General features: G+C 44.2%; 1 protein-coding gene across 1 annotated transcript; it reads right to left on the bottom strand.

Annotated features, from left to right (window-relative positions):
* On the bottom strand, window positions 1-19,763 carry GDE1 (glycerophosphodiester phosphodiesterase 1). The gene is made up of 6 exons (XM_075285561.1): window positions 19,385-19,763; window positions 17,093-17,268; window positions 11,474-11,579; window positions 7,368-7,460; window positions 4,671-4,882; window positions 1-2,780 (listed from the first exon to the last, which is right to left on the bottom strand). The coding sequence occupies exons 1-6, from the start codon at window positions 19,634-19,636 to the stop codon at window positions 2,633-2,635; spliced, it is 987 nt and encodes a 328-aa protein (XP_075141662.1). The 5' UTR covers window positions 19,637-19,763; the 3' UTR covers window positions 1-2,632.
* Between the last annotated feature and the right edge of the window lie 2,931 nt (window positions 19,764-22,694).

The raw sequence follows: 22,694 nt of genomic DNA, 5'->3' as shown, positions 1-22,694 counted from the left end.
CCCATATGTAAAGTAACTCCTCCTTTACAAGCATTGTCCAGGATCAGAGGGAAAAAAAACATTTCCAGAAACAGCACCACTCTTGTCCATGGCCAGTGTCTGGTATTGCAGCTCAAGTACATGGGTTTAAATTGCAATATCATAGAAAGACTATGGACAGACAAGTTCGGACATTTTTCCCTAACTCTGGACAACGGCTTTAAATTTAAAGGAACACGCCAGCAAAGCCGATAGATAGACAGTGTTGACAAATGACAATACAGAGTGCAGTTTAAGACATGGATTGGTTGCTGTGGGCAACAAGGCCATTTTTTGTGTTCCTTGAATCATTCCAGTGGTATGCGCCGCTCCTGCACTACACATAATACAGTATCAGATTGGGTTAGAGTGTTTCTAGAATAACTCAATGCACCATCTATAGCACCAATAACTGCCCCCAAATACTTTCTATAATCTGATATCAGTCTATCACGTCATCATTAGATCTAGAATCTATATATATATATTGAATCTTACCATGAGAATCGTCATACGTTTTCTTAGAGAACTCACAGAAGAGATGAGGAAAAATATATTGTGATAAATCTCAAAGGAGACGCAAGACCTAAGAAAAGGCCGTTCTCTCCAAATCATCAAGAATAATGGTCAATTGTGGCCCCTGTCTCCAAAACCAAGTTTCACCTGAGCAGCTGAGAAAAAATGACAACTACATGTTGGATCTAGGAAAGGGGCTGACATGAACTCAATAGAGACACCGAGATTTCAGGCAAGAAATAAGAAGTGAAGAGCGTGGAAGACTGATATCTGATAGAAAGGGAAGGAGCAGGCACAGGGTGGGCAGGGGTCTCACCCATACAGGCAGCTGGCTGTATACAACAAGCAGAACAAGCTTTCAATTCTTAGTGTAAGGCCAGCTTCACTTTTACCTGTGTACCAGATTTACTTACTATAAAAATACGGATAAAATGTCTATATCTGTGGTACTGCAGCGGGAGCCATTACGTGGGATACTGGAGATTGCACCAGGTCACTTCTATAGAAGTTACTGTGTCATGGCTGGAGAATGTATTTCTTAACACAACGTGACTATGTCAGCTGGATATTCAGATATTTTAACCATTTACTGTATGGAACTAGCCAGTTACATTGGTCTTGTCATTGGTTTGATGCCCCAAGTTGGCACTTGGCTCATCTGTCAGAGTGCAGCTTCCCTTACATACATGTCTGACCGGCCAAGTGTGCGTGTTTATTTCAGTAGAGAGGATAAGTCTATACCAGTCACCTCTAGCACTGCTCTCTTCCTTATTGAAGACCTAGCCTCAGGACAAGGGTCTGTGGCACCTATACGAGCGCCATGACCCTTTCACTTTTACAGCACATTTGCTCTGTTACATAGTAACCATGCAATACAATTACAGCCTCGTCCCATAGAAATGAATGGGATGGGGCTATAATTGAATCATATGGCCTGCATTGTATACAGTAAAAGGGTCACTGGTGTCAGCTGTTAACAAATGACTGCACAGCCTATAGCTATTCTTCCTGACTCCAACATGTCAAATCCCCACATAAAATCTGCCATAGGGAGAAAATTAGGGGATATACACATTAGAGGGTCTGCCGCTCCTGGCAATATTATTATATTAGCCTGACTTTCATCTAATATGCACACGCAGCTCAAAAGGAACCCGGCAAGAGAATCTTTTCTAGCCTGGCCATTGCAGCTTAATACAGAAAAACAACGGAGTGTGCTATAATAAAAACACCTGTAATAAGTGGTGGGGGTGGAGGTCCTCCTATGTAGAGTCATGATGGCCAGTCCCCATCCAGGCCTTACTGATATCCCTCACACCACAAGATACTTCAAATACAGTTGTACTGGCCTTAAGTTGCACTGTGGATGCCGGGGGAGTTGACTTGGGAGCCTAAATCCTCCTGACAAGTTGCCTTTAAGCCATGTTGGCACATGGTAGTGTCCTGGCCAAACATAGTCTGGGGATCTTGTATTTCTACTGTAGTCACATATTGCTCACTCCAGCTTAGTATAACTCAGCATAGAGTTAGCTATTAAGTTATCCCTCTTATGTACATCCATCCACTGACATGTGGGGGTTTAGGAAATAAGAGTAGGAGGTGATAAAACACTGATCCTGGGGCAGATACCATTCTGCAAGGAGAGCAGACAGTATATGTGCAGTCTGGTCTGTCATGGGGACTGGAGTACATTCATAGACCTCGGGCTAGGTAAGGGTCTCGCTGGTCAGAGCCGCCCCCCAATCAAAGTTTTATGACCCATCCTATTAATCTGTTATCCTATTACTGTAATGGTTAATGGACATATGTATTTAGAGACACTTCTATTGCACAATTTCCCTGAAGTATTTGATCAGATTCCCTTTCTACACCCATTATGTCTGATTAATGCTCACCCCATACATTAACAATAAAGCTCCATACATACTGTGGAGATCTACATGTGACAGAAGGCTCATCCTCAGTTGGGTGGGCTTGGATTGACCACACATCTTTGATGGCTTAAAACAAACATATTAAGAACATAAATGACATGATGGATGACCCTAGCATTAGTGACTCTCCTTATGATCCTAAAGGCAGCACTATGGTGGATACTTCAGTAGTGGGGGTCACAGTCCTCTACCAAGCTGTCGGTGATGAAGTTACTGTGCAGGACGTGCTCGCTGTGAAGCTTCTCTGTGGCTGTATTGACCGTCCACGCCACCACTTCAATGCCTCTCTTGTTCCACTTCTCCACGTAATTGCTGTGGGATGAAGAGTTAGATCACTTAAGTCTTCTATTCATATATCTTGTGTAAATTTCAGATTCTGCCTTTAAATTGGTTGTCAGATATCGATGACCTATCACTAAATCGGTGGAGGTCAGCATCACCAAGCAGCACAGTGTACAGAGCGAGCAGCACATGGACCCCCGGGAGCTCAGATCCCATAGTGCACCATGTTTGGCTCTGTGTGGATATCAGCTAAGTGGTCATGGTGCCAGATGTCAGACCCCTCACCGATCTAAGAATGAGCCAATAGTGGACAATCAATAATCTTGGACAAAGCCTGCTTAGGTTCACACACCATCTTTTTAGACAGATTCAGGCAGTGTTATTTCTATGTGGTAACAAATTTATAATAATCTTGTAGGATTAGACTTTATGCAAGGCCGGCTTCAGCACAAGGACAGCCTGGTTGATGCTAGTTTCCATTTGGCTTAGTGGATTGTGGTGATGTGGGTAAACACTGATAAATCATGGGTATGGCAGACAGGGAGCCCACATACATTAAAGGGAGTCTATCATTAGAAAAACTAAATTATAACTAATGACATGCTGTAATAGCCTTTAAAAAGACTATTCTACTCCTACCTTTCATTCTTTGCTTCACGTAGCATTGTACATATGTAAAATATCACGCATGCGCAATCAGCTATTTTCCTGTGGTCTTCTACACAAGTGGCCATTTTCTGGTGGTCTGCTACAAGAACGCTGGTGTAGCAGACCACCAGAAAATGGCTGCTCTGGCTTGCGCAGTTGGCTTTGCCCGAACCCGGAGTAGCAGAAATGATTTCCACATGCATAATATTTTACATATGTACAGTGCTGAGTGATGCCTGTGAAAGGCAGAAGTTCCAGCAAAGAGGAGGAATGGAATTTTGCAGAAACAGCACGGAGAAGCAAAGAGTGAAAGGTAGGAGAAGAATAGCCTAAGCTATCCCAACGTGCCATTAGCTAAAAAAATTTTTTCTAATGATAGACTCTAGAGATGAGCGAGTAGTATTCGATCGAGTAGGTATTCGAAATAATCGTACTCAGTCAAATACCACGCGGTAAACACAGTAAAAATACGATTCCCCTGCCACCTTCCCTGGTGCTTTTTTTACACCAATAACTATGCAGGGGAGGTGGGAGAGGAACTGGGACAACGTAGGGCATTGGAAAAAAACAAAGCCATTGGCTGGCTAAATCATCATTAGCAGCAGCAGCAATAATAATAATAATAATAATAATCCTGTGACTTGGGTGTGTTAGATGCCCCCAGGCATGCTTCCCCTGCTGTCCCAGTTGCATTCCAGGTGTTGGCATCATTTCCTGAGGTGTCATTGTGGACTTGGTGACTCCAATTGGTCGAATTTTGGTTTCCCTGAAACGAGCATGTTTTTCCCACAGACTATAATGGGATTTGATATTCGAATGAATAGTGGAATATGGAGGTCTACTCGAATCGAATTTCTACTCGCTCATTTCTAATAGATTCCCTTTAAGAGCCAACAGTTTTACATAAAGGTACGAGACTGAACCTGATCAGTGAGGCGTTGACTGATCACTTGGCTTACTTCTATGTCTCCCACATGACAACGATATACAGCACACACCCAACCAACCCCCTCTTCTCCAAAATTGGGAGACTTGCAATTAGATATTTAATATAATGTATGTACATCCCAGTCATATAATATAATATAAGCTTCCACATCTACTTTGTGGTTTCCATTTATAACAGAAACCATAATGCAGATTCATCACAGTGAGGATATTACCGACACCCGACAAACCCAAGTCGACCCTAATACTTATGTGATACTGCTTCAGTGCTATACTAGGATCTGAACATTTCGTGCCCGGTCATTACCAGTATGATGAACTTACTTTGAGATGAAATTCTTTTGCATTAAAAAGGCAGACACTCCACAGAGATTCCAGAGGATGTGGTGCAGCCCCCAGTCCAGCAGGACGTCCATTGAGACATAGAAGTAATGCTTCCAAATGGAGTCGAAGCGAGGTGTACCATCCCCAAGATGGCTGAGGCTCCAAGGCCTATGCGTCAGAGCAGTAACCACATTGATGTCTGCTTGTCTCATCTGTGAATCAAATAACATGTTCTTCAGTATGGGTTTATATATAGTAAATTGACCACCAGTTGGGGGGTGGCACTACACTATGACCCTTTGCTATCTGTGCTTCCAGTGTCATACTGTATACCGTGTTCCAAAATGAATACGGAAATGATATTTTACTCTGATTTTCCTAAATGGTTGATGCTAATGACAGTCAATACAATGTTCCAATCTTCAACCGTCAGAGTATGAATCGGATTTTATTGGATAAAACTCCCAATGATAATATTATTTTTCCACAAATTAAACCGAAATCAAAATCCACTGTTCCAAATTATTATGCACAACAGAGTTTCTATACATTTTAGTTAGTCAAAAACTGAAAATAGTCATTTGTTGAATTTTCAGCATTACGAGATCTCATTTACTGAAATCAAAAGCTATTTCAATCAAAAAACAGGCCAAGTTACATGTTAATATAGGACTTGTTGTATGATATCACCTTCACGTTTCTTATATGCATTGAACTTGTGAGTTTTTGGATAGTTTTTGCTTGAATTTCTTTGCAGGATGTCGGAATGGCCTCCCAGAGCTGCTGGTCTGATGTGAACGGCCTCCCCCCTCTTAGATCTCAATAGGGATGAAGTCAGGGAAGGACCGTGGCCACACCATGAGTATCTCTCCTTTTATGCCCATAACAGCCAGAGACCCATCTTTGCTGCATGAGACAGTGCATTGTCATGTATGAAGATTATTTTGCTACAGAAGGCGTGATTCTTTTTTTGTACCATGGAAGAAAGTGGTCACTCAGAAACTCTATATACTTTGCAGAGGTCATTTTCACACTTTCAGGGCCCAAAACATGACTCCACCACCCCCCTTGATATCACAGCATTGTTGGGACATGGTGGCCATTCTCCAATAATCCACTACTCCTATCCATCTGCACCATTTGCACAGCACTCATGAGTATACAAGACTGTTTCAAAACTAGTCTTCATGTATATCTGGGCCCACTACAATGTTATTACTTATGAGCACTGTTTAGGGGGTAAATGAATAGTACAGTAGGTTTATGCACGAGTGCAAGCCTCTGGAGGATCCTACACCTTGAGGTTCGGGGGACTTCAAAGGCACCAGCAATTTGAAATACCCGTTTGCTGCTTTGTAATGGTATTTTAGCAGCTTCTCTCTTACTCTGATGAATTTGGCAGAAACCTTCCTTATTATGCCTTTATCTGCACAAACCCATCTGTGCTCTGAATTAGCTACGAATCTCTTCACGGTACGATGATCATGCTTACGCTTTTATGAAATTTCTAATGTTTTCATACCATGTCCAATGCATTGCACTATTTAATGCTTTTTGACAGCAGAAAGATACTTTTTCTTTCCATTAGTGCTTCAAACCTATAGCCTGCTTAATATGTGGAACATCCTTTTTAGGCTAAGGCCCAACATTGCGGAAACAGAGCTTTTTTTTGTTGCAGATTTTTCTGAGCCAAAGCCAAGAATGGCTTCAAAAGGCATGGGAATCTATAGGAAGTGCTTACTGTATATTTCTACCTTCAGCTCAATCCACACCTGGCTTTGGCTCAAAACAGCTGTGTTTCTGCAATGTCTGGTCTAAGCTTTTTACCGTCACTACAAAGTAGTGAATCCCATCCACACACTGCAGAAAAATATGCTTAGCGGAAACGCTGCAATCTCCAAAACCGTTGCGGTTTTGGAAAATGCAACATGTCATTTATACTTATGGAAATGCTGGTGGTTTCCCTGTAGCTATAATGGTAGCAGAACATCCTACAGAGGAAACTTCTGAAGACTTTCTGTGAAAAGTGCTCTGGGAAAAACTGTGATTCATTTCCACGGCTTTTTATGCTGCAGGACTTTTAGCTGCAGCCTGCTATGTGGGGCCTGAGCCTTAAGGTAAGGTCTTTTACAGTCACAGCACTGCATTTTAAAGTCACAGCAAGCAAGGGTGGCATTCTAGTGAATCCCATCCCCACCTTGCTGAAAAATCCGTGCAGCGAACACACTGCGATTTCCGCAATCATTGTTTTTGAAATTGCAGCATATCAATTATACCTATGAAAACGCTGATGCTTTACTTATAGGCATAATGGAAAGTTCGTAGGGGTTTCTGTGAAAAGTGCTCGGGGCCTTAGGGTTGGTTCATTCGTGCAGGCAGTACTCGGCAAGCACACGGAGCCCATTATAGTCTATGGGGGCTGTATGCTTTTACAGCACATTGCTTACAATTACGATTGTATTCCTTCCAGAAGGAATACAAGCACTAGTGTGAACAAATCCTTAGCCTACATAGGTTTCCTTTAATTGGGCTCACCTGACAAACACAGATGTTTGAGATTGATTTCGGTGATCCAAAGAGCCCTGAGACACAATACCATCCATGAGTTTAATTGAAAAGCTAAAAAAATCTGATTTGCATAGGGGACATGATGACAGATCCAGGTAACTGTAGTGACTGGAGATGTTTGCTAAATACCTTATAAATGACACTTGGCTCAAAAGAACAGACAATGCTGCAGTTGTAGAGGAGCGGAAATTCATTGTACACCTTCCTGAGAGCTTCAGCGGCCTGTAAAACAAGCCTATAGTTATTATCATCATCATTATTGGTGCTAAATATATGGCTCCTGCACTACACCCAATGAAAAAAGGGCTTGCTCTGATTCGTATACACAGTGTATTACTAACTTTTGATCACTAGGTGTCAGAAGACTACAACTGAAGACGACTAGAGATGAGCGAACAGTGTTCTATCGAACACATGTTCGATCGGATATCAGGGTGTTCGCCATGTTCGAATCGAATCGAACACCACGTGGTAAAGTGCGCCAAAATTCGATTCCCCTCCCACCTTCCCTGGCGCCTTTTTTGCACCAATAACAGCGCAGGGGAGGTGGGACAGGAACTACGACACTGGGGGCATTGAAAAAAATTGGAAAAAGTCATTGGCTGCCGAAATCAGGTGACCTCCATTTTAGACGAATAGTGGATTTCAAATCCGGGTCATATGAGAATGTGAACTTTGTGACTATGAGACAGGGATAGCTGTACAGGCAGGGATAGCTAGGGATAACCTTTATTTAGGGGGGAATGTTATTAAAAATAACTTTTTGGGGCTCTATCGGGTGTGTAATTGTGATTTTTGTGAGATAAACTTTTTCCCATAGGGATGCATTGGCCAGCGCTGATTGGCCGAATTCCGTACTCTGGCCAATCAGTGCTGGCCAATGCATTCTATTAGCTTGATGAAGCAGAGTGTGCACAAGGGTTCAAGCGCACCCTCGGCTCTGATGTAGCAGAGCCGAGGCTGCACAAGGGTTCAAGCGCACCCTCGGCTCTGATGTAGGAGAGCCGAGGGTGCACTTGAACCCTTGTGCACCCTCAGCTCTGCTACATCAGAGCCGAGGGTGCGCTTGAACCCTTGTGCACACTCTGCTTCATCAAGCTAATAGAATGCATTGGCCAGCGCTGATTGGCCAATGTATTCTATTAGCCTGATGAAGTAGAGCTGAATGTGTGTGCTAAGCACACACATTCAGCTCTACTTCATCGGGCTAATAGAATGCATTGGCCAGCGCTGATTGGCCAGAGTACGGAACTCGACCAATCAGCGCTGGCTCTGCTGGAGGAGGCGGAGTCTAAGATCGCTCCACACCAGTCTCCATTCAGGTCCGACCTTAGACTCCGCCTCCTCCGGCAGAGCCAGCGCTGATTGGCCGAATTCCGTACTCTGGCCAATCAGCACTGGCTAATGCATTGTATTGGCTTGATGAAGCAGTGCTGAATGTGTGTGCTTAGCACACACATTCAGCTCTACTTCATCGGGCTAATAGAATGCATTGGCCAATCAGCGCTGGCCAATGCATTCTATTAGCGTGAACTGAGTTTGCACAGGGGTTCTAGTGCACCCTCGGCTCTGCTACATCAGATTGCTACATCTGATGTAGCAGTGCCGAGTGTGCATCAGATGTGTAGTTGAGCAAAACTGACTCAGCACTGCTAAGTCTGCATTCGCATAGGAATGCATTGGCCAGCCTTCGGCCAATCAGCGCTGGCTCTGCCGGAGGAGGCGGAGTCTAAGGTCGGACCTGAATGGAGACTGGTGTGGAGCTATCTTAGACTCCGCCTCCTCCAGCAGAGCCAGCGCTGATTGGTCGAGTTCCGTACTCTGGCCAATCAGCACTGGCTAATGCATTGTATTGGCTTGATGAAGCAGTGCTGAATGTGTGTGCTTAGCACACACATTCAGCTCTACTTCATCGGGCTAATAGAATGCATTGGCCAATCAGCGCTGGCCAATGCATTCTATTAGCGTGAACTGAGTTTGCACAGGGGTTCTAGTGCACCCTCGGCTCTGCTACATCAGATTGCTACATCTGATGTAGCAGTGCCGAGTGTGCATCAGATGTGTAGTTGAGCAAAACTGACTCAGCACTGCTAAGTCTGCATTCGCATAGGAATGCATTGGCCAGCCTTCGGCCAATCAGCGCTGGCTCTGCCGGAGGAGGCGGAGTCTAAGGTCGGACCTGAATGGAGACTGGTGTGGAGCGATCTTAGACTCCGCCTCCTCCAGCAGAGCCAGCGCTGATTGGCCGAATTCCGTACTCTGGCCAATCAGCACTGGCTAATGCATTGTATTGGCTTGATGAAGCAGTGCTGAATGTGTGTGCTTAGCACACACATTCAGCTCTACTTCATCGGGCTAATAGAATGCATTGGCCAGCGCTGATTGGCCGAATTCCGTACTCTGGCCAATCAGCACTGGCTAATGCATTGTATTGGCTTGATGAAGCAGTGCTGAATGTGTGTGCTTAGCACACACATTCAGCTCTACTTCATCGGGCTAATAGAATGCATTGGCCAATCAGCGCTGGCCAATGCATTCTATTAGCGTGAACTGAGTTTGCACAGGGGTTCTAGTGCACCCTCGGCTCTGCTACATCAGATTGCTACATCTGATGTAGCAGTGCCGAGTGTGCATCAGATGTGTAGTTGAGCAAAACTGACTCAGCACTGCTAAGTCTGCATTCGCATAGGAATGCATTGGCCAGCCTTCGGCCAATCAGCGCTGGCTCTGCCGGAGGAGGCGGAGTCTAAGGTCGGACCTGAATGGAGACTGGTGTGGAGCGATCTTAGACTCCGCCTCCTCCAGCAGAGCCAGCGCTGATTGGTCGAGTTCCGTACTCTGGCCAATCAGCACTGGCCAATGCATTTCTATGGGGAAAAGTTAGCTTGCGAAAATCGCAAACTGACAGGGATTTCCATGAAATAAAGTGACTTTTATGCCCCCAGACATGCTTCCCCTGCTGTCCCAGTGTCATTCCAGGGTGTTGGTATCATTTCCTGGGGTGTCATAGTGGACTTGGTGACCCTCCAGACACGAATTTGGGTTTCCCCCTTAACGAGTTTATGTTCCCCATAGACTATAATGGGGTTCGAAACCCATTCGAACACTCGAACAGTGAGCGGCTGTTCGAATCGAATTTCGAACCTCGAACATTTTAGTGTTCGCTCATCTCTAAAGACGACACAACTGAACTAAGATGATCTTGAATACAGGCTTCATTTATAATAGTAGTGATAATATATTATATTTATACAGCTCTAACATATTCTGTAGCACTTCATAAATCGTGGGGTTAAAGGGCTTGTCCGGCTTAAATTGAAGATTAATCCCTAAACTAAACCCCCTCCCCCACCTAATTTCTAATTGACTGCATAAAAAAAATTACATTTACCTATATACCTGGGGCATATTTCCAAAAACGAAGCATCGCCACCCCCCACCCCCACACCCACATACTTACCTATCTTCAGTCTTCTGACATGAAGTGTGACTTCTTCTGCCTGCGCAATACAGCTTTATTGTACAGTCGCTGGCAGAAGCGAACAGCGCATACCACTCATGCGCAAGAAGTCCACAGAAGAAGATGCCGGCGGGACCAAACCAACTGATCTACACGACATAGACAGGTAGGTATGACTGGGGATGAGGTAGGTAGGTAGATAGAAATAGCTTTTTATTAAAAAAGGGTTTTTTTGCTTGGAAAACCCTTTTAAGCCTGAGTCCCCATGCTGCGGAAACGCAGCTTTTTTTTTGTAGCAGAATTTGTTGCAGTTTTTTGAGCCAAAGCCAAGAATGGCTACAAAAGGAAGGGAAAATATAGAGGAAGCTCTTATACGTCTAACTTATGCTCAATCCATGGCTCAAAAAAAAATAAAAAAAATATCTGCAACAAAAAAGCTGCCTGTCCGCAATGTGGGGCCTTAGCCTTAAACACAGACAAAATTACATTACAGAGTAATAAATCAATTTAGACAACTGGAATGAGGGCCCTTCTTGCAAGAGCTTAAAACCAACAATCATTTGCTTCAGAAGCGGGCAATCAGTGTGTGGACACTGGCCAGGGTCTCAATCTAGGTCTGAAGGTGGACAACCCCTTTAATAAACGACTACACTATTCTAAATATAATCCATGGTATCGGCCAGGACTAAGTTCATATAAATACAGCTCAGTGGGGAGGAGAGTTAGGGAACGTTCACACAGGTCCTGTACCACACCCATAGGGGAACCTTATTACCTGAGTCGCATGGCCTTTAACATCAAAGTAAATGATGAGATTGTGAGATAAACATTCTGTTACGGCTTCCTTCAATGTTGGAATCTTCTCATCTTGAAACAGGTGCCTGCAAAGAAGGAGAAGCACAAGATGTTACTACTGTATGTGACAGCTAAGCTGACAATCCATTGTCATTTCTATTAATGTGACGCCCTGGCTTTGAGAATCTTAGCTTTAGGGGATTCTATGATAAGCCAAGACTTCACAGTTTAGGTCCAAAATGCCTTAATAGATTTTTAAAACCATTATTACGCTGTTTTTCTCCTCCTTGCCTTCACATTTTCTGTATAAAATCTGTCCCCATTATCACCTTACACAAGTCTATGGAAAGGGGAAGGGGAGGAGAACATAGTTAGGCTAAGGCCCCACATTGCGGAAACGCGACTTTTTTTGTTGCAGATTTTGTTGCGTTTTTTTTTAGCCAAAGCCAGATGTGGATTGAGCAGAAGGTAGAAATATAAGAACTTCCTATATATTTCCATTCCTTTTGAGCCACTCTTCGTTTTGACTTAAAAAACCGCAACAAAATCTGCAACAAAAAAGTTGCGTTTCCGCAATGGTGGGCCTCAGCCTTAGGCTAAGACCCCACGGGCTGTATCCGCAGCACTAAAGCGCTGCAGGAAGAACCGCTGAGTGAACGCATTGCGGATCTTTCTGCAGCGCTTTTAAGAGAAAGTTCACAGAGTTTTCTTCTGCAGACTTTCTCTTCCCATTATATCTACGGGAAAGCCGTCGGCGTTTCTGACATGCTGCGATTTGCAAAGCCGCAACAGTTTTGCAAATCACAGCGTATCCGCACTGTGATCTTTTCCGCAAAGTGGGGATGGGATTCGCACTGCACTGTACAACGCCGCAATTTTTCCCGAAGCGTCTCCGCTGCGGGCAAATCGCGGCATTTACGTCCCGTGGGGCCCTGGCCTTAAAGAGGTTTTGCAGCCCTGAATCGAATTTTTAGCCTGATGACCTATCCACAGCCTCTAGTTGATGAAAGCAGTTGTGGACAAGAAGCACAACAGTGTTAGGCTGGGTTCACACAGGAGGGTTTTTGGACCAGATTTTGACGCAGAGGCCACCTCAGAAACCGGTCCAAAAAATACAGACGTGGATTCCGCGTCAAAATCCAGACCAAAAACCCCTGTGTGTGAACTCGGCCTTAAAAGAGTTCTCCCTTACTCACAATGTAGCAGAGTGTAGTAGCTGCAGTTATTTCTGTCTTTCTTAAGTCTTTCTCAGCAGCCACATCTTCCCCCTCCCCTCTCAATAGACTTCTATGCTAAATGAAGAGGGGATTAGGAAACACATTTGTTTAATAAGATATATTACAAATTGCAATTTCTTATAGTTATCTGTACTATTCATTTATGAAACATTATATAACTAGAAGTATGTATTATAGATCTGGAGCTCTGTGTCAGAACAATAGAGCACTGTAAAGATATAAGAAATTTAGCAGCACAAAATGCCCTTTATGACTCAGCTCCTAAACTTTGCATGATCAATAGTGGATGTGTCCTGGTATCTCTCAGACCTAGTGGTAGCAGTGAATACACCTCTTCTTAGATGTATACATAGCATACATACCAGGCCTCTCACGTCCTCTGCACACTAGATAAACAGGTTCTGTCTGGAGACTTCTGTGGTAACTGCTCCACTTGTAAACACTTCTCGGTTATTGTGTCACTTTTACATCTACTGTATCTACAAGACAAGTGTGTCTGAGCAGAGCGCTGTCATGACCATTGTCCATTCTCTCTGAAAACCGTATTAGTATGAGTGACTACCAGGGGAAACATTTGGGGTGGATGTGCTTGTGCAGGGCCACCATATGTCCCATCAGCCCTTTGCTGGTGTCCAGAACATTCAGTATAATCACCATGTAGACTACAGCACCAGTGCAAACATTCAGACATGGAAATAATACTGTCTGTAGTCCACTGGTAGGAGTTATCGGATTTAGGAAATCCATTTTGAAATAAACCGTCATGAGTTAAAGGGATTCTACCATTAAAAATCTTTTTTCTGTGGATAACACGTCAGAATAGCCTTTAGAAAGGCTATTTGTCTCTTACCTTTAGATGGGATCTCCGCAGCGCCATTCCTTAGTAATACCGGTTTTTACCGGTATGTAAATTAGTTATCTGGCAGCGATGGGAGCGGACCCCAGCGCTGAAAATGCGATGAGGGTGTCCCCACTGCTGCCCGAGAACAGGATCCTGCGCCGCCTCTATCTTCTGCTGGATCCTCCCCTTCTTTCTTCGTGTTTCTTCTGACGCCTGCGCAGTTGGCTCTGCCACTGAGACACTAGTAGAGCCGACTGCGCATGCGCACAATTGCGGCCTCGGAACTATGGCCGCGCATGCACATTCAGCTCTACTAGTGTCAGAGCCGACAGAGGTGAAGCCTCCGAAGAAAGAAGGGGAGGATCCAGCAGAAGATAGAGGCGGCGCAGGATCCTGTTCTAGGGCAACGGTGGGGATGCCCTCATCGCATTTTCAACGCTGGGGCCTGCCCCCATCGCTGCCAAAGAACTAATTTACATACCGGTAAAAACTGGTATTACTAAGGAACGGCGCGGCGGAGATCCCATCTAAAGGTAAGAGACGAATAGCCTTTCTAAAGGCTATTCCAACGTGTTAGCCACAGAAAAAAGATTTTTAATGGTAGAATCCCTTTAACAGATTGCAATACACAGACAGCCCACTGATTGTCCTGGGAACTATGTAATGCTTTACTTCTCCTGTAGGGGCGCTGTAGGGGAATGAAACATTGAATGCATATGACACCACCATGACTAGCTATCAGAATACTTGCCAACTCTTCTTAAACGTCTGGGGGACTAGAGCAAAATGGGGTGACTTGAAATCCTAGCAGAGTGGGCAAATCTCCTGGGCACAGCTGAGTGTTATATTGTATGTGACATGGACACTTTATCTGCCAGGGACGTCACAGGAAGGAACATAACCGGCACATTACAAGAAAGGAGCACCACTGAATACAACAAAAGTGGACCATACCCCCAAACTGGGTAGGACTTTACTGAAAACACATGGATATCAGTCAGAGTACCCTTGTAACACAAAGGGACAACCCCTTTAACATCCTGCGCACAAGTGCTTACAGATTCGATGAATAATTATTTAAAGGGTATTAATGCTACATGAATTGAGAATAGAAATGGGAATTAGCACATAGAAATTTACTTTTATTATTACTTTTAAAATTGGCGCAAATGATTAAAACACACTGTTCCTGCTGATAGGGAAGGCCCATAAAGAAGTTATCCATTAACCCTATATTAAGTTGAATGTGATAATGTAGATTTGGATTCCTAGGACCCTAGTTACTTAGGCTAAAATCCCTAGACTAGGTCACTTATTGTAGAGAACACAGGTCTTACAAGCATACTAGGGGGATAAGTATTTTCCACACCCTCAGGGGTTAACTGACATGCAAGAGTCTGTCTCCTCTAGTCAGTAAGTCTGAATAGTCCCCTATTAATATATATAGGTGAGTGAACAAAGGCAGTATATATTAGCCGCTCAGAAAATATCTCCCCTTAATCACAACATGCTCCTTCACTTTTGCAGGAATAAACATTGGAGTAGCTTCAGAGACCCCAATAGTTAATTTGCTGGGGCTCGCGACACAAAGCCTTGTCTCTCACAGGTTAGGCATAGATATTGGAGTAGCTACAGAGACCCCAATGATACATTTGTTGTGGTTCGCTACAAATAGCCTTATCTCTCGACGCCTTTTATGAATGTCATCAGGAGAGTGATAGCATATGACAGGCCTGAGCGATGAAGATTGCGGTGATAACCGCAGTTCCTGGCGCCCTGATGGTGGACGCCAGTACTGTCAGGATGATGGACCATCAGATTCGATGAATATTTTACTCTTTATTAGGGCTTATTCACTCTTATAAAAATTCTTATCACAGACACACAATATGGATCTTTCTTTTACAAACTGTCACATTTTGTCCATTTTTGTTTTGTGGTTAAAGTTCCTTTCCCATCTATAATTGTTCCATTGTTATTTTTTTTTGCTATAAGCTATTCCATAAATGTGTGATAAGTGCTAGTCCTAGAAGTGGGATTCCGCACCTAGCTCCAGAACAGGGTCATCCAACCCCCCATAACCTGCCTAGTTCACCTGCACTTGTGAGTGCATAGCTAGCTGGATCTGTATGGCTCTCTATACAATTTTACAGGATCTCTGGGTACAGGCAAGTGTGAATAAGCCCTTACTTTGTCGATACAGGCAGAATATGTGCCCATTTTAGCACTCAAACCTGTGGCCATATATAAATTACATGTAAAGTAAGAATTGAGATCAGTTTCTTTACAACTTTTATTGTAGCTGTGTGTGGTGTATTTTACAAGCTTGGCACATGTTATGTGTCCCTGTACATTTCTATAACATATCACACACCATAGTTATCTTTACTAGATCCTATAAAATGCTGGAGTTTTTCTAGGCTGTTATGGGGTAAGAAAATGTTATATGTAACTCTTCATATAGAAAATTAATAAGATAAAGCCATTGACATAAAAAGGCATTCCCTCCTTCCCCCAGGGAAAACACTCACTGAGCTCTATATCTAAATAACTTTGCCAAGCCAAGATGGACTGTTGGTGCCCCCGGCGTCCTGTTACCTTGCTATATAAGGTTAGCAGGTTGCATATTTAGAGTAGTGTTTGCACAGCGCGAGTACAACTTTGTATGGTTCCATAGTTAGCAAACGGCACACTTCATGTTAGAAGTTTTACCCTGAAATCCGAACCAATGAGTCTCAGCAGGTAAGCACAATTCAGTTTGTAGTATTCAGCGCTACATTCTGCCTGTATGTTGTATGCTGCTACCATGACAGTGGCTATGTCGGAGGGCATAGTCACATTGTTAAAGGGGTTTTCCCTGGACATTTCAATTAATGACCTATCCTTATATCCTATGTCATGTGACCTTTGGTTCTTCAGTCCCGTAACCAGACTGAAGTCCCATTCAAGTGATTGGGCTGAGCTGTGGCACTGGCACTGTGCTTGGTAAGCACTGAAGACGATTTTCAATTGATGACCCATACTAAGGGTAAGTCATCAATTATTAAGTCTGTAAACCCCCTATAATGGATTTCCTCCCATTCTACAAAGACATACTGATAGGGGGAAAAAATGTACATTGTGATCCCTATATGGCAGGGGTGGAAGGGGCCTAGTGCAGTATTGTAAGTTAATATTATTTTTTTTTTTATGTAGATTATGAACCCCATATAGGGATCACCATGTACATTTTTCCCCCTATCAGTATGTCTTTGTAGAACGGGAGGAAATCCATGCAAACTCAGGAAGAACATACAAACTCCTTGCAGATGTAGTTCCTGGCGGGATTCAAACCCAGGACTCCAGCACTGCAAGGTTCAAGTTCTAACCACTGAGCTACCGTGTTGCCCCTTGCAGTATTGTAAATGTGCCATGTTGTGACATCATGGTTTTCAGTATTTTAGTGTTACACATGTATTATGCCGACTAGACCTGCAATGAGAATAGGAAGAGGGAAAGCACGCCTGGCGTCTGCACTCACCGTAAGCGATGGTTAGCAGCGGGATTCAGTTTCCTGACTTCAGTAAAGGTAAGGTCACTTAATTTACCAGAGCCATCTGTTGTCCTATCTACCGTATCATCATGCATGAGAATAGGTACTCCATCTTTAGTAAACTCCAGGTCCAGCTCCACAGCGACCGCACCGTTCTGTGCAGCCTAAAAAAAAGTGGATTGTAGAAATTAGCACCTTTCATCCCGTTACACCAAAGTCCACAAATGTCTGGCGCTTTCTGTCTGCCTGGGTACAGAGCAGCCAGAAAGAAACTGACGGCACAACCGATCCTATCATTTTCTATGGGATTGTTTCTCACATTCAGGACATCTTGACACCACAAACTTTTGACACCTGAGTCCTTCCTGAACTACACAGAAAAACGCTGCATGCATGTCTAGCTATGGACTCCAGATTAGACCCCATGCCCATGGCCCAATTGTGCATCCGATGTGGGAGCGAGGTCTTGGCGGAATACACTCGGAGTGACATTAAATGCATTCTGTGATGTACTTACGTGTATGGCGGCTTCCAATTCTTTCTGTTCTGATGACATTGAGTAGGATAGAACCTGCTGTATGTTCATCAGACACCCCCACGGAGGAGCATCGGATAGCGCACTTGGTTGTGTACATGGAGGCTAAGGCTAGCACTACACAGTGATTTTGATGGCGAAACCGGTCATGCGACCAAAAATCACCACATTGCCTTACAATTCCTTCCCTAATGTTAGTGAATGGACACGCCCATAATATCTAGTCACAAAAAAATTAGGAAATCTTTTTAGTGATTAAAAGTCACACAATAGTGGTTACAGTGACTCCGAGATTCACTGATGTTAGCAAAGAAATCGCAAGGCGACCTGACAATCTTTGATCACATCATGGAGTCATGGCTAAAATCACCATCTAACCTAAGCGATTGTTTCCCCATAGGCTGGATTCATACATGGTACCCTGTTTCTCCGAAAATAAGCCCTACCTCAAAAATAAACCCTACCTTGATTTTGCAGGGTTTTGGGAGTAGGATCGAAATATAAATCCCACTCCAAAAATAAGCCCTAGTTACAATCTGCGCTTCCAGCGCTAGGTTATGTCTCTGGTGTCACAGAGGCGAAGAATAGGCATACCGTGGCTCCGAACCGTCAGGGCGAAACTGGACAGGGGACGGAATCCTGGCGGTCAGTTTTCAAACCCATTCATTTGAATGGGTTTGCAAAGGTGACCGCCCATGTGAGTCTTCTGCAGGTCTGCAAGGAAACCGGGTTTTTTTTAGCCGCACACAAAGTCAGACATGCAGGACTTTGTGTCCAGCTAAAAAAAAAACGGCAGAAGACGCACATGGGCGGTCACCTTTGCAAACCCATTCAAGTGAACGGGTTTGAAAACTGACCGCTGGATTTCTACCCCTGTCCAGTTTTGCCAGGGCAGAAGACGGAAACCTGGTGGAATGCACAAACTGGACAACCAGCGCAGGTGTGAAAGGACCCTTAGGCCTACTAACCATAACCATTTTACAAGATTTGTTTAAAGCGAATCAGTAATGATTCTAATTTGCACCGGTGCCTGAAAAATAAGCCTTACCCCAAAAATAAGCCCCATCCTCTTTTTTGTTAAAAAAAAATTATATATACATAAAGTAAGACCTGGTCTTATTTTTGGAGAAACGCGGTAGTAACGGTGGTGGCACACCTAGAGGTATCAGCTGCCAAGAACGCAAGTCCCATTCCCTTGATGGACAAGAACAATGGACAACATAACAGTGAAGTGAACATACAGTAATGCATGATGGGAATAAAGCACTGACATACGGTGCAGCGCCTTCACATAACAAAGTGGCTATTCACACAAAGAAGACATCTTGAAAATGGAGAGATAAGAAACAAAATTGTTGATGCATTTTCTGTAATATCCTGTAATACTATAATAGAGTATAGAAGCCTGACACATCAGGTTATCAGCCCAGGACCCCCACATGTTAATCTAGTGGACCCCCCATATATTCTGAATCTAGAGGACCCCTATATGTTCTCAATGTAGAAGACCCCCATATGTTATGAATCTAGAGGACTCCCTACATGTTCTGCATTTAGAGGACTTCCTACATGTTCTGAATCTAGAGGACCCCCATATGTTCTGCGTCTAGAGGACTCCTTCAAGCTCAGTAACAAATGCCCCTATGCTAAAATTCACATAGGGGCATGTGTGTCTTTCAGCACAGGGGCTGTGGTGGGTGCCCTTGTCCGGCATCCTGTGCCCGGTGTGGGTAGTGCATACTGACCAATCTGATGGCAGCCAGGGTGTTCTCCGGGGCATCGTGTGCGCCTCCTCTGTGGGCAATGGTGGACACCTTCCCTCGGGGCTTTAGCACCAGTTGTGCCCGGGACTCTGGGATGGGGTCGAACCGGAACAAGACGAGCAGTAGATAGAGGCCGCCGGTCAGGACGCTGGAGAGCTGGGGGCTGCGGGTGAGGAAGAGCAGCAACAGGAAGACGCTGCTGAAGGAGACCAGCAAGCCCTCACCCCACAGCATGGCGGCCGCTGCTGCTGCTGACTGACTGAGGCCCCGGAGCCGGCACCGGACTCAGCTGCTCTACCTCACTGACTTCACTAGCCGGATCCCGGGAGTGAGGCGGAGATATGCTGACGGACAGGCCCGGCCACTACAATGGCTGATGTCACTACATACACGACTGCAGCTTGTGTTAGTCATATATATAGGTCATAGGTATATAGCTGCTACATAGGGACGGAGAGATACACGTAGATCATACACAGAAAGATATAGCTGAATACACGGTATACACAGGATTATAATATATATATATATATATATATATATATATATATATATATATATATAGTGTATATATTATACAGTGTAGACAGCTGATACATAAATATACATTAGGAGGTACAGATTAATGTTTTTCCTCCAGAATTCGGTCTAAAAGTGCGCCAGAATTAAGACTATGACAAAAACAAAAAACGGTTTCCGCCTATAGTGATACCGAAATGCAATGATCTCGCCAGTTTGTAAAATACATCTGAAAAATGGGTGTAATTAAAACTAAGAATAGACGAATGTAAAACAAAGACCAGGGTGGGTGCAAAACAAAAAAAGACAGGCCTCAACCTGTCTAGTCCTGGTCGCCTTAACCTCCCATGATGGGACTCGCCATGCCGCAAGTGGAGAGGCAAAACATGACCGCTGTCACCAAAGGCCTCAGCCGATGGGAAAAAAAATGGAGAAAGGCTGTTCAAAGTACAATCCCCTCTAAAGACAATGGGTGCACCCTCTGTTTGGTCCAAAAAAGGTTTAACTGTAACTATGTCACCAATTTACGCCAGAAATATGATGTAGGTAAAATAAATTCCCACCATTGTGTTTGTGAAGTTACTTTTTAAGTCATTACATTTGTGTGTGGGGGGGGGGGACTGACTCAATGTATAGGACATGCTGAGGAATCAGAAAAAGTGCAACACTGCCAAATACTGTCTGACAACTTCCCCATGTCTATGTGGGGGAAGAGAAGTTTGTCAGATTTTGCAACCATGGCTGGGCTTAGGTGGGACGTTGTCCTGTGCAGTATCTTGTATGTATTCAGCTCGCCCACCGCCTCGTGACGTATCATGTTGTGCCCACACTGCGGTTATACAGTGCCCAATAACACTGCCTAAACGTTCTCTAAATAATACGTATATTACAAGCTATAAATATATATATCCATCCTCTGCATTACCTCTGTAGAAATTTCTGCCCCAAGTGTGGAAATAGTTGTGAAATGCTAAAACTTCAGATGAGGTGCCCAGACCAGAAAGGCCAGTAGAGCCCCTTCAGGACAGACAGGCTAATCCAGTAGAGGAAAGAAAGGGGTTGTTGGGACAATGCAACATTTATCATGTCTTAGTGTTGTTTATGGCTGCCAATACATGTACTGTTATTACTCGCACTAACACAAGGGCTGTCTTTCTACTGCAATAAAACTTACTATCGCTGATCAAAAATTTAAAATGTGGTTTCAAAATACATATGTTAACACAAATAAAAACAGCATGTGTCTAAGCAGCCTTAGGGCCAGTTCACACACTGGAAAGTGAGGAAGAACTTCCGCCTCAAATTCCTCTACTTTACAGCCTTGGGCTTTTCACTGCAGATTTTACAAACTATAACATTTATTTGCTGAAACTGGACAGTCCCTTTACAAACATAAGGAAGGAGCCTAAACATCCATTCTCGTCAATCTGCTGTTTCTGAGCCATCTTTGAATGGGTCCCAAAACCTGCAAATTTATCCCTATTACAGATCTACACTCACCGGCCACTTTATTAGGTACACCATGCTAGTAACGGGTTGGACCCCCTTTTGCCTTCAGAACTGCCTCAATTCTTCGTGGCATAGATTCAACAAGGTGCTGGAAGCATTCCTCAGAGATTTTGGTCCATATTGACATGATGGCATCACACAGTTGCCGCAGATTTGTCGGCTGCACATCCATGATGCGAATCTCCCGTTCCACCACATCCCAAAGATGCTCTATTGGATTGAGATCTGGTGACTGTGGAGGCCATTGGAGTACAGTGAACTCATTGTCATGTTCAAGAAACCAGTCTGAGATGATTCCAGCTTTATGACATGGCGCATTATCCTGCTGAAAGTAGCCATCAGATGTTGGGTACATTGTGGTCATAAAGGGATGGACATGGTCAGCAACAATACTCAGGTAGGCTTTGGCGTTGCAACGATGCTCAATTGGTACCAAGGGGCCCAAAGAGTGCCAAGAAAATATTCCCCACACCATGACACCACCACCACCAGCCTGAACCGTTGATACAAGGCAGGATGGATCCATGCTTTCATGTTGTTGACGCCAAATTCTGACCCTACCATCCGAATGTCGCAGCAGAAATCGAGACTCATCAGACCAGGCAACGTTTTTCCAATCTTCAATTGTCCAATTTCGATGAGCTTGTGCAAATTGTAGCCTCAGTTTCCTGTTCTTAGCTGAAAGGAGTGGCACCCGGTGTGGTCTTCTGCTGCTGTAGCCCATCTGCCTCAAAGTTCGACGTACTGTGCGTTCAGAGATGCTCTTCTGGCTACCTTGGTTGTAACGGGTGGCTATTTGAGTCACTGTTGCCTTTCTATCAGCTCGAACCAGTCTGGCCATTCTCCTCTGACCTCTGGCATCAACAACGCATTTCCGCCCACAGAACTGCCGCTCACTGGATGTTTTTTCTTTTTCGGACCATTCTCTGTAAACCCTAGAGATGGTTGTGCGTGAAAATCCCAGTAGATCAACAGTTTCTGAAATACTCAGACCAGCCCTTCTGGCACCAACAACCATGCCACGTTCAAAGGCACTCAAATCACCTTTCTTCCCCATACTGATGCTCGTTTGAACTGCAGGAGATTGTCTTGACCATGTCTACATGCCTAAATGCACTGAGTTGCCGCCATGTGATTGGCTGATTAGAAATTAAGTGTTAACGAGCAGTTGGACAGGTGTACCTAATAAAGTGGCCGGTGAGTGTATATTACACATATATGGCCATGTGAATGGGTCCATAGCGCCCTGGATCTCTACCCTCAG

This window comes from Leptodactylus fuscus, chromosome 8 (assembly GCF_031893055.1).
Source record: "Leptodactylus fuscus isolate aLepFus1 chromosome 8, aLepFus1.hap2, whole genome shotgun sequence".
In the NCBI taxonomy this organism is placed as follows: domain Eukaryota; kingdom Metazoa; phylum Chordata; class Amphibia; order Anura; family Leptodactylidae; genus Leptodactylus; species Leptodactylus fuscus.
This window is presented reverse-complemented; position numbering and strand designations above follow the sequence as displayed.